This window comes from Antechinus flavipes, chromosome 1 (genome assembly GCF_016432865.1).
Source record: "Antechinus flavipes isolate AdamAnt ecotype Samford, QLD, Australia chromosome 1, AdamAnt_v2, whole genome shotgun sequence".
Taxonomy (NCBI): domain Eukaryota; kingdom Metazoa; phylum Chordata; class Mammalia; order Dasyuromorphia; family Dasyuridae; genus Antechinus; species Antechinus flavipes.
The window spans coordinates 538,240,872-538,254,430 of NC_067398.1; the positions used below are offsets into that span (position 1 = coordinate 538,240,872).

Here is a 13,559-nt window from a genome sequence, read left to right on the forward strand (position 1 = left end):
TTTCTTCTTTGTTTTACACACACACACACACACACACACACACACATGTTTAAGAAGGTACAAAATGTATTTGACATACATATTTAATATGATACAAAGCTTTCTGGCTCATATAAGAGTAAATATATATGTGCTTTTATTTGGTTAAATTTATGTGTATGCATATCTATAGAGAGGACATATATATGCTGATTGATATAGATTATGGTGCATAGTTAAAATACCTTCGTTAAATCCTGTAATCTGCACAGTCAATCTATACATTGTGTATACCAGATAGTTTTACATCTCTTTATCCCAACAGTAGTTGATTCAGTATATGTATGTATTTGTCATAGACTTCCGAAGAACTCGTTGGTATAGAAATATAGCTGTAGACTGTGCCTGAGGCTCTGACAGCTGCTAAGAAGCCAGCCAGCAAAAAAGGAAAGAAGCAGGAAGGAGGTGGTCCTGTGGTAGAAGATGAGCAGCACCAGTACAAGATCCAACTGCCTGACTCAGCCAGTAGTGAAGAGTGTACTGGTGTATCGCAATGGGGACCCTTTCTTTGCTGGACGCAGGGTGGTCATCCATGAAAAAAAGGTGTCCAGTTTTGATGTCTTTCTGAAGGAGGTGACAGGTGGGGTTCAGGCCCCCTTTGGAGCTGTCCGAAACATCTATACCCCTCGGGCAGGCCACCGAATTCGGAAGCTAGACCAGATTCAGAGTGGGGGGAACTACGTGGCAGGGGGCCTGGAAGCCTTCAAGAAACTCAAGTGAGTCATATTTGCCATGGACTACTTATATATTTTGTTTATATGGTTGGTTTAGGAAATGCCAAATTGGGCTTTTCATAGTTCATATAGTTCATAGTCCTACAGTTCTATAGAGTGCGACAGAGGTAATTTATACTAATTGATGTTTGTGTTGAACGTTCATGGTAAAGTTAATAGGATTGAAGGAAAGAATTAATGGAGAAAGGAATTCACAAGGGAGGTGTATCAGCGTTATAAATGGGCTTCAAGTTTGGGCATAAAGTAAAACACAGTTCTTTGGAACGATACAGAACAAGAATGAGAAGCAATTATAATAATCTAGCAATTTGAATGTCTGATTTGATGCTCCAACATTTTGGATTCTATTTATTTTTCTTTGTTACTTATCTTATTTTTTAAAAATGTTCTTTAAAATCAATTACTTTTTGTTTAAGGGGAGACTTTATGACATACCATACTGTGGGAGAAATATTATAAGCATTAATGCCTAATGTTTCTACAACTTGTTACAATTACAAAATTCTTTATATACACTGTTAAATTAAAGAAATATTTTATTTAACAAATGTCATCAAGAATATATTATTTACACTTGAACTTCATAAAAACTACTTGGGGGTTCATATTATTGTCCCTTTTTGTATAGATGAGAAGATGGAGAAGTAATGAAGTTGTAGCTAATCCAAAATCATTAGTTTGATTGAATGGATAAGTGGTTAAGTTTGACCCAAGGACATAGGATCATAGATCCAGAGCTGAAAGGAATGTCAGAGGTGTTCTAATTTAACCTCCTCATTTTTGTTTTTGTTCTTTTTTTTTTTTTTTTTTAAGAGGATGAGGGATTTTCCTTTCATATAGTTCCTAAATGTCAGAAACAGGATTGAAATCCATTCTTCTAATTCCTCAGTCAATATCATTTCTACTATATCATACTGCCTCTGATTCAAAATATAGTGTTATCCCCATAATCTTGAAATATAAATAATTTTTAAAAGAATAATCCTCTCTCTTCAAATACTAATGAAGATGTCCAGGTTTTTCCTTCTTCTATTATTGAATTTATCTGAGTTCAGACCAAAGAAATAGTCAGTCCTTGGGTTTATTTTTGTGGAAAGTGAAAAGTAAACTCCTTTCTTCCATCTTGAAATAAACCAATCAAAATTAACTTTCTTGCAATAAATTTTAGTTATGTATCTCTTCAGATATAGATTTTACGTCACCCATGTTAGAACTGTCAGATCACAGGATCATAGAATAAGAACTGGAGAGGACTTGAATAGAGGATCTAAGTCATAGATCAAGAGAAAGATGTGAAACTCAAAAAGGAAGTGATTCCCCCTTGGTATAGTTGGTAGAGTTGGGTCTCCAATTAATTTCTGATCTCTTAGTTTAAAAAAAAATTGACCTGGAAGGAAAAGACTCTCATAGATTTCTGACCAAAATTGAAACTGAATAGGTGTTGCTTCAGTCAAACTAAGACCTGTTAAAGACCTTAGCTTAAAAAGGCCAAGGTTTCTCACTGCATGCAGAACCATCTCCAATCATCCTCATCTGTATCTTGCCTCTGGACCCAAATGATTCCAGAGGATAAAGTGAGACTGGTGACTTTGCACAGACTCCCCTCACTTAAATCTAGTTCATTTACATGTCACAGTCCTTTTCCAGAATGAAGGACAATCAAATAAACAAACAAACAGCAACAGCAGATCTCCTAGTAGGAGCTTTTATTCCACTTTAGTGCATCCACTTTAGTAGAAAAACTGTAAGATTCCAGTTTGTGATTCTTTTTTTCGCTTGGTAACATATCCAACACTGAATATGTCATGTTTATCTTACATTAATAGGATAATAGAGATTCAGAAATTAGAAAAGACTTTAGAAGTTATCAAATCTTTCATTTTACATATGTTTATTAATTTGACTAAGGTCACATATGGTGTAAATGGTAAAACTGGCATATAAAAGCAGACCAAATGACGTTGAATTCATCACTCTTTCCACTACATGATAATTTTTATGTTGAGCACATTTTCAGAAGGAATAACATTCTGTTTCAATATTTGGAAATCTATCAGTTAATCAATTGTGTACTATGTTTCCCAGTACTGTGCTCCAGTACTAGGGATATAGATACCAACCATACACCCCTGTCCCCCCAAAAAACAACAATCCAGAAACAATCACTTAGAATTTTTTAATTAATCTCCTTTGGCTACTTGGACTCTTCAAATCAAAAGATAAAAACAAATATTACTCTAGTCCAAATAGTTACTACAAATCACAATAGATGCAAACTATATATTACAAGAAGTTTATGTTAGGCAGTTAAGTGTGATAGAATTGATGGTGTGATGCTTTCATTTAAGAAGGACTGAGTTCAAATCCTTCAGGCACTTACTAACTGGACAAGTACCTTACCTTCTCAGCCTCAGTTTCCTTATGATTAAAATGGGGAAGATAGTAGCACCCACATTATAAGATTGCTGTGAGGATTAAATAAGCTTTATCTATATCTTTATATCTATTATTTTGTAAACTTCAGTGATAAAACAATATTAGTTATTATTGTTATGCTTGTAAAATAAAATATTAAAGTACTGGGAGACCAGAACATTTATTTCTGCTTCCAATTTATAGCTAATACCAATTACTGAATATACAGTTATTTATGAGTTTTTCTTGGGCTGATTGATAATTTATTTGCATTTATGCTAGAAATATGAATTTCTATTATAATCATAACATCCTAATGGAATTAAATGTTTACTTTTTTAAAAATGTGAACTTGTGGGTTTATGAAATGAATTAGCAGAAGGAAACCCAGAAAAAGTCCATGTTGTCATTCATTCAGGGCCAGTTTTATATATATATATATATATATATATGGAGAAGAGAAGCGAGTAGAGAGATAATGGAGAGAAGGAGCAATGCTAATGTATTTTTTAAAATGAAAGTAAGGAACTTTCATCCTGGAATGTCTTATACCCAGATTTTATGATTTTACTAATAGATTCCTAGAGTTTTGCTTTTGGAGCCCAAACAAAATTCTAGGAACCTGTTTATTATAGATACAGTGAGACAACATTGCATAGCATATAGAAGGCTATATGAGGCATCTGGAAGACCTGAGTTCAAATGAGTTTCAGTTTCTCCATCTATAAAATGGGAATTATTATATCTATCTCAGAGTTTTTCTGAGATTCAAAGGAAATAATTTATGTTAAGAGATTAGTGAATTATAAGGTAACATGAATGTCAGTTATTATTAAAAGATATTGAGAAATTATATTTTTACAAGAGATTGATGTTTTAAATAGTCAGAATTGTCTGTCTCTCTGTCACCATACTTAGTGATTCTATAGAAATAAGTTTGCTGTATCTGGTAGCTAAAAAAGTTCTAGACTAGATGAAGGATAGGGAAAGAGTGGAGCATAACATGCGGTGTTTCCTGAAGTTTAGGAGTACAGAATAACCTCTCAGGTATGAAAGATGACATACTTGCTTACTCAGTCTAAATAAGCAATGAGAGAGTTGCTTATTTTCATATGTACATTTTAATATAAGGGACCTTAAAAATTTTTTTGTTTAAATGTTTTTGAATTAATATTTAGACAGAAAAGGAAATGTGTATCCTCCTTTGGTGAAAGAGTAGTATGATAAAAAGTTAAATGATATGGAGAAAATAATATAAACATTTAGTATTGGATGAATTTACTGCAACAAATATTTATTGAGCATCTATTATATATGTATTGTTCTAGAAGTTACTTAAAATGATAGAACAGGCTTAAAAAGATAAATCCAGTACAATCCAGCTGTAATAGAAAAATAGGGACCTCTAGAGATCACCTAATCCATCCCTCTCTGATTATACCTGAACAATCCCAGATGGATTGGTATTTAACCTATTGAATAGTTAAAGTTCTTTAATAAAAGTGTCTCTTTTTTTCTCACCTCTTGAAACTTAGAGAAGAAATTATCGAATTCTGATCAATAATGTGGAAAGCATTTCTTGCCACTAGCTTTTTAAAAAAATATGAATTTTTAGATATGACTTGTTATTTCAATTTTTAACAGTTCTTTGGTTGCCAAAGATGTATATCTGTTGTTATTGTATTTGTTGTATTTTCATTAATTGTTAACATATACTAATTATCTCATTCAAATGTTATAAAAGTGATCTTTATCTATTTTTCAGCTATCTGGACATTGGAGAACCAAAGAAAAGATCAATGGAAGTTGTTAATTCAGAGGTAATTACACTAAATTTAAATTTTTTAAAATCTGAATTAATACTGTTGCCTCTTTGACATTTTAAAAAAACAAAGACACTAGTTCATATTTTGAAAGGGATCTTTATTTTATATCATACTCATTTTTAAAGCTTTTAAACAATTCATTTCCTACTTCAGATATGAAGCAATATCTAATAATAGTAGCAATGGGCATTGTGTACCCATTGCCTATTTCTTGTGGTGAAATTCTTAGGAATTTTTGATGTAAAATAGAAGGGATTCTGAATCTTGACACAAAATCCTATTTCTCTTGCACCTTTATTTCCCTAAACAATTCACTTATTCCGGGATGATATGATAAGAAAGAGAACCCAGTTGGAATAGCAAAAATCCCACTGGAAATCATGAGTGCTAAAGGGAATATCTAGGTGAATAAGATTGAAGGATTATTAAACCTATAGAGTTGCTTTCTATTTTGACTTCATTCCTTTACTTTTGTGCTTTATGCTTATCTTCTTGATCAACTTTAAAAAGTAGCCTCTCAGTCCTATCTGCTTCACTGGACTTTCTTTTAGAAATATAGAAAATTTTCCTAGGTTTTAATGAAAATGACAAAGTTGAATTTTAATTAAGCTAAAGCCTTCTTTGAGGATTTGGAACAAACTGTAGTTAGCAAGCACAATTAAGGTTCTAAACTCCTCTGAAATCTCAGTAGGACTTTGGGAACTCTGTGGAAAAGTTTTCATCACTTTACTTATGACAATATGGATTAAAAGAAAAGTCTAGTCAAAGTTTTGACCTTTTCCAGAATTCTGTTCAATAACTAAAACTTTTCCTTCACACTTTTACTATGTGTAAGAAACAACATCTTTGGGTTTGTCACATTATTAAGGGAACAACACACACACAAAGATTTGTAACATCCTTTTAGCATTCCTCAGGAGAATACTCTTTTCTCACATATCATGTACATATAAGCTTTATTGCTAAAGGAATATAATTAAATATATAGTATCTGAAAAATTGGGGGGAAGAATGTACTTCATTACTGAAATTATTTGTACATATGCTATTCCTAAATACAACTTTACAAATAACCAATATTTTAATTTGCTATGTAATTTTAAAAAGTAATGAGTGTTTCAATAACATTTTAAAATATGATTTTTAATGTTTGTTAAACTTATTGTTCATGAAAGTGACATAGTTTCAAGTAGATCAAAGTATACATTTTGATGTTATGCCTACATCAAAACTAAAAACTCAGTATCATTTGTCTGTAGCAGAATGAAAATTAATAAATTTTTGAAGATCCTAATTCTTTAGTGAAAGATAGTTATTTGTTACCTTAAGATGGATTGGATGACTTGTTTATAGGTGTCAATGTAAGAAAGTTGAGGGAGCATGGATTCCTCCTGTGAAATATAAAACTATAAAATTCAAGCAATCTTGTAAAATTTAAACATCAATTACTTTGGATTCTGATGTATTTAATAAAAACAAGCCATGTTGCTAATTATCCTTAGTAATAGAAGCAGAAGCAAAAATCCTAATTAGTGTATGTTTATTGTTCTTTCTTATTGGGATCATCAGTTAGTCTTTATTCTTTATTGTTGACTTGTCACAGTTTATATATGTGTGTGTAGGTGCATACATTCATATTTAGGAAAGACATTGTATATATATATATATGTGTGTGTGTGTGTGTGTGTATATTTAGCAGATATATATATCTCCTAATATATAAACTGACCTTCTAATGTATGAATATATCTTCTAATGTTGATCAACAGTGTCATAGGCTGCAAAGAGGTTAAGAAAGATGAGTTTCAAAAAAAGACCTTTAGATTTGGCAATAAGAGATAACTATGGGAAAGGGTATCAAGGCTTTCATTGTTAGGACTATAGAAAAATGAAGATATTTTCTTCTTCTTTTTTTTTTTACTGAGGCAATTGGGGTTAAGTGACTTGCCCAAAATTTGAGACCACATTTGAACTCAGGTCCTCCTGACTTCAGGGCTGGTGCTTTATCTACTGTACCACCTTGCTGCCCCAAATGAAGATTATTTTCTAAAAGAAACATTGTCTTAAAAGATGGTTAAGTTTTTGTGTGTATGTATTCAAATACATAAATACTTACACATATCTAGCCATCCATTCATCTATTCTTCTATCTATCTTTCACTAGATCTGGGATTTTATCAGTTTAGGAAATTCAGGAGAAGAACTTCTATCATATCAGATTAGATGTGCAATTTATAGTCCTAAAGACAGTTGCCCAGGGCATTGAGAAGTTATGTAATTTTCCCAGGGTCAAACAGCTAGTATATGTCAGAGGTAGGATTTAAAGCCCAGTATTTCAGACCTATCTGGGTCTTTATCCATTGTTCCATTTTGCTTCTAAGTTATTTATGTACTATAATATATTGCTATGTAATGCTAATATATAATAACTCTGATGTGTATACTGTTTTAGTATGATATACTGTAACAAAATATATATTATACTGTAAAATACTATGTTAACATATAATATCATATATTGAGCTATAATACACCATATATTGTAATGCTCTTGTGTTTTAGATACATTATAGGTTAGATAAACTTTTGTGGGCTATCCTTGGAATTTAACCACCATTTACAACATTGTTTTAATGGAAAGATATATTTTGACTGCTAGATGACCCGACAGAAAAAACTTTTGTAGAGGGAATTATTATTTTCATGGAATCACATAATGTCAGAATTGGAACAGATTTCAGAAATCATCTTGTCTTTTCCATACCTGAAGAATGGTATTACTTGAAGACCTCTAGTGTGTTGGAGGAAATAAGCTACCACCATTTCTCTCTTTTCTCTCCTTCCCTGAGCAGCTCATTTAGCTTCTGGAAAATTGTGATTTTTCAGGTACTTTATAGCAGACCTAAATGTATTTGTAAATTTCTACCAATTTTTCCTACTTTTTCCTCTGGATACAAATCATCCCAGTAAAATCTTGATTTGAATGGATTGCCCTTCAAATACTTAAAGATAGCTAATCTGATGACATTTTACTGTGGCAAGCAGTAACCTAATATGGTTTATGGGATGTGCTCCATTCCCCAAATCCTTGTAGCTTTGATTGGAACTTCACAGGCAGTCTTTTTCATACACTCATAGATGACCACTTAGGATCATCCTCAATCACTCTCCCAAAATAGTTTTACTACAATATACTATTTTTTCCAGCCTGGAGTTAACTTAGTAGCAAAGGACTGTGATTAATCTTTGAGAAGAAAGAACGTTGTCCAATATGGTTGCTCTTTTAAATAATTTAAATAAATAAAGAGGATAATGTTCAAGAATTTATACCCTTTAAAACTCATAACCATGCAGACTTTTAAAGTCTGAATTGCCAATTTCACATTGACCTTTGTTAAATTCTTTTGTAGTTATGGATTGTTCTGAATATTCAATATAGTTGGGTTGTAAAGAATATTGAAGAGTCTACAAGTTTTCTTTTCTGCTGTTAGAAAGGAGAGAGAAAGAATTGAAAATCATTCTTGTATGCCAAACTTGATCTCATCAACTTACATAGCTGACATTTAGGGATGGGAAAAGGATATGAGAAAAGAAAGAAAAATAGGAATGGAGAGGACAAGGAAAAGAGTATTAGAAAAGAACAGGAAGATTATTTTGGAATGGTTTCTCCTAGCCTGAAGAGGGAGAAGTAGGAAAAAAAATCAACAGAGTACCCTTCTGTTTACTTTTCAAAAACTGACCTTATTTATGATGTCTAACATAGTGCCTTGCATGTGGTAAGAACTTGATAATATTTTTAATAAATAAAATTGTATAGTCATATATATATAACAAGTGGGCATTAATAAATATTTAGATGTTTATTAATATATTAATAATATTTGTTCAGTTGAATTGAATTGAGTCAGTAGTCTAATAGACTTATCTCTGATATCATTAAGTAAACTTATATTAAGTTTGACAATATTTTTATATTAAATACTTTTATATTATATTTTTTATATTAAGTACTGCTCACTGAGGATATAAAGAAAAGCAATCCCTCCCCTCCCCTTTGCCCCCTGCCTCCCCAACACAGTTCCTGCTCTCAGGAAAGGCAGCCTATTGAATGAGACAACATGCAAACAATTAAGTATAAACAAGGCTTCATAAGATAAAGTGGAGAATAGTGGGAAGGTGCCAGAATCAAGGGGGATTATGAAAGGCTTCTTGTGGGAAGTGGAATTTTTGCTCTTTGGGATATAGTAGAGGTTTTTCTGAGTCAAAAATGTGAAAAATGGATAGGCATTTATTTGGTTTCCATAGTTATGAAAATTGAAGAAATGAAACTTAAATTAGAAACTTGAAGGAAGACAGGAGGCAGATGTGAAGAGAGAATTCTAGGCATAGAAAACAGCCAATCAAAATGCCCTGAGTCAGAAGATAGAGTGTCTTATTTGATAGTAGGAAGGAGACAGCCAGGTTGTACCATCGAAAAAGAATTTACCTTTGAGTAAGGAAGATTTGAGTTCAAATTTAGCCTCAGACACATACTAAGTTTGTGAGATTGGGCATGCCATTTAATCTCTTTTTGCTAAGGAGGCTGCCAAGTGACTCAGTTGATAGAGTACTAGTCCTGGAGTCAGGAAGACTGAAGTTTAAATCTGATTTCAGACCTAGCTGTGTGACCCTAAACAAATCACTTAAATTTTGCTTTCCTTAATCTCCTAGTGAAGGAAATAACCACTTCAATATCTTTGCAAGAAAACTCCATGGATAGTATGGTCCACAGGCTCATGAAATGTTGGACATAAATGAATGGTTGAACAACAAGGATAAAAATATCACTGCATTGCAAAGTATGTGGAAGGGGTGAGATATAAAATATGACCAAAAAGAGGTGTGTGTGTATGTGTGTGTGTGTGTGTGTGTGTGTGTGTGTGTGTGTGTATGTGTATGTGTGTGTGTGTGTGTGTGTGTGTGTGTTCTGGGAGGGGTTTGAAAGACTTTAAACACCAAACAGATTTTATATGTGATCCTAAAAGGAGTATAATATTCTATCACGATCATATAGCATAGCTTGTTCAACTGTTCCCCAATTGATGGGCCCCAAAGAGCTTCCATTCTAGAAAGGAAAGATTAACAGTAAAAAGCAGTGGGACAAAGAACAAATTTTAAAGGGGGAAATGATCTATTTGTACAAAAGTATTTATAACAGCTCTTTGTAGTGACTGAGAATGGGAAATTGATGGAGTACTACATGTTCTTCCTCACCACTCTTGCAACCAGGTCTTTCTCCTTGCTCTATCTTCCCCATCAATATTGAATTCTTGAAAAGGCCAGATACTTTTTGGTCATTGTTTAGATAATCTGGATTATATATAATCAAATCTTCCAACTAGTTTCTTTCTCTAGATTTTTTTTTTGTTAGATTTCTGCACATCTTCTATTAGCTTCTTCTTTGTTCATCTGAACACTGCTTACTATTTCCTAGTCAAGTTTTTTACTTCCAAAATTTAATGTTATTCTGGTTCATATTCTTATCTTTCATCTCTCCTGATGATAATCTCTTCCTGTCTCATTTAGTTCTAAATCTGTGAATCAATTTGTTACTGATTATAAAATCAATCTTTCTAAAATTCATATTTCTATAAAATGTTTAGAATGCTACCAGTTATGTGATTCTAAAGCTACATTTAGAAAGACCATTAATCCAAAAAGTAACATCACTGTTATAGAGGCTGTAGATTTTAGTATGATATATGGTTACCTGAAATAACATACTTAAATAGTAATGTTTTAGACCACCCACAGAGCAATGGGGATGCATCTAGTGGCCACATAAGTAGGCTGTAATATATTACTAGTGAACTAGCAAAAGGGGCATGAAGGATATCATCAGAATTGCATGAGTGGAATATGAAATGTGATGATGATATAATGAAAACAAAGCTTAACTAGTGGGTCAGTTTGTGTTCTCCATTAGTACTCATGCCTCCTTTTGAAGGCCTCTATGGAAGACTTAAGGGAGGATTTGGACAAAGTTTTCCCATGAGAGTGGGCTTTTTTCCTCTTGTTTGAGCCTAAGTTCTTCTGTACTACAAGTTGGAAGCATCATGGTACAGTGGAAAAAATCATGAAGAGGAAATAAAAATATAAAATCTTGTTTGTTGTTTAGATGTCTCCCCTTTCCATTCTTCTCACACTTTATGCCTCACTGCCTCCATATATTCTACAATACAGTGATACTGTTTTCCTTACTCTTACCCCAAATCTGCATCTACCTTGATGAGATGACAGATCCATTGATATTATAGTGAAGTGAGAAGTGTTGAAGACTTTAGATTACCTTTAAAGTATGAGCCATTGTTCAGCAGAGACTTTTTTTTCTTTCTTTGTTTACCCAGCACAGTATCTTGCACATGGTAGGCACTTAACAAACACTTTTGGCTTGATGTGAAGATCTGGAAGATACAAAGGAAAAAACTACATGAATTTAAGAGATTACTGGTCTAAAAGATAATATTTGGCTATTGAAGAAAAAGTAGATTAAAAAAATAAACATGCATTTGGAAAGATGATACACATCTGTATCAATGCTATAAATGAATTAGATTTTACATGCTCAAAAGACTTGGCCTCTGTCAGTTTTTTATATGGCATCTCACCATTAGTAGATTTCAACTCTGCAGACTTGAGGACTCCTTTCAACTTTTGCTCTTTCAGTTTATTATAAATATGGCTAGATTACAATGTGGGACATGCTGGAGCTTAAGTTCTGTGCTATGAGTTGGAAGCATTATGGTACAGTGGAAAGAATCATAAAAAGGGAGTAAGAAGATCTCAGTTCAAATGCATTTGCTTATCTGTGCTCATATGTATCATGTGCCTAGGAAATGGTAAGCTTCTTCCAAGCGAGGCTTGTTTTTGTTTTTGTGAATCCTCAGCATTTAGTGCAATACCTTTCACATAGTAAATGCTTTAATAAATATTCCTTGAATTAAAGACTTGGGTCTATTACTTACTATCTCTGTGATCTTGGACAAATCACACTAAGACCTACATTCAAATTCTGGTTTGATCACACATTATCTGTGTGACTCTGGATAAATTACTTCATGTCTTTGGGCTACAGCTTCTTTATCTGTAAAATGAGAGTGTTGTACTGGAGGATCTGCAAGGTCCCTTGAAACTCTCAATCTATGAGGCTGTAAGCCTTTTCTAGGGGCTTCGAGGTGGTGCAGTGGATAGAATTCCACATCTGGAGTCTTGAAGACTTGAGTTCCAATTTGTCCTCAGATACTTACTAGCTGTGGCATCTGAGCAAATCACTTAACCCTGTTTGCCTCAGTTTCCTCATCTGTCAAATGAACTAAAGAAGGAAATAGCAAATCATGTCAGTTTCTTTGCCAAGAAAATCCTAAAAGGGATTAGAAAGAGTCATATATGGCAACAAATGACTAAACAACAGGATCCTTTTCTAGACCTTTTCTTTCTCTGTAAAACTGAGAAGGATGAGGCTAGATCATGTTAGAAGTCCCTTCTAGTTCTGTGGGCAGTTTCAAATAATGCCCCTCACACCAGAATTTATGAAATAGACCCTTAAGGCTTTTTAATACTACCTCCTACTTGTTTCTCTCAGACGAGGGTAAAATTAGGTTTAATTTTTTATTTTTTTTTATTTTTTGGGTTTTTGGACTAGGTCCTACTAATGAAGGAAGTCTCCAAAGAAGACCTGCACATAATCTGCAATTTAGAGCCCCAGAGAGAATTGCCTGGGGCCCTGAGAGGTTAAATTGCTAGTTTTTTCTCTTTTAAATTAGTTATGGTTGAATAATTATGACATGTATTTACTCTCTATATTTGCAATGTACTGTTGAAATTTTATTTTGTTATATAATTAATTGTTTTGAATTCCTGGCTGATGCTTTTCAGTTGTAATTCTGAATTAGAACCAGCCTTTTATGATAGAATTAGTGTGAAACAGACTCTATTGTCATTTATATAGTGCTTTAAGGTTTAGAATGTGCTTTCACATTGATTATCTCATTCAAGTTGCACTCTGGGTGCTATATGAAAAATAATTGCTGGTTTAGTCTTGACTGAGGGGAGAAGATAGTATAGGTAACTGAAACACAAATACTAGTCAATAGTTTCAACCTCTTCTAAAACTACTTACATTTAAAAAGTTATTGTATTTTTCAATAGTTTCTTTTGTTTTCCTTTAGCTCATTCACTGGTAGAGGTACTATTGAAAAGCAAAAAGATAGGTAGCACAAGTAAGGAAAAGAGCCTAGAAAATTTAACCATTGAATTATTAGCTCATGAAAATGAGTTATGTCTTCTGAAAACCTCGTTTTCAAAAGATATTTTTCATTGAGGGTTGGAACTCTACCATTAAAAAAAAAAATCTTTGTGCTTCCAGCACCTAATACAAGGTCTTGAACAAATAGATAGGGACTGGTGTGATTATGAGGATACCTTTACTAATGCAGATCAGTATCTTCTCTGCCACAGAGTCTTAAGAGAATTGCTTAAAGTCTTGAGACATAAAGTGACTTTATTA

At 32.9% G+C, this 13,559-nt stretch overlaps 1 protein-coding gene across 4 annotated transcripts in view; it reads left to right on the forward strand.

The window, feature by feature from the left end:
* The first annotated feature begins 373 nt into the window (after nucleotides 1-373).
* DCDC2 (doublecortin domain containing 2) overlaps nucleotides 374-13,559 on the forward strand; it is a 204,081-nt gene continuing 190,895 nt past the window's right edge. For 2 of the 4 annotated variants that reach the window (XM_051970613.1, XM_051970610.1), the window contains exons 1-2: nucleotides 376-755; nucleotides 4,954-5,008. In XM_051970613.1, the coding sequence (XP_051826573.1) occupies nucleotides 463-755; nucleotides 4,954-5,008 (348 nt within the window). In that variant the 5' untranslated portion in view covers nucleotides 376-462. Of the gene's footprint in view, nucleotides 756-4,953; nucleotides 5,009-13,559 lie in introns of all 4 variants that reach the window. The other 2 variants (XM_051970611.1, XM_051970612.1) reach the window with 2 other exon arrangements.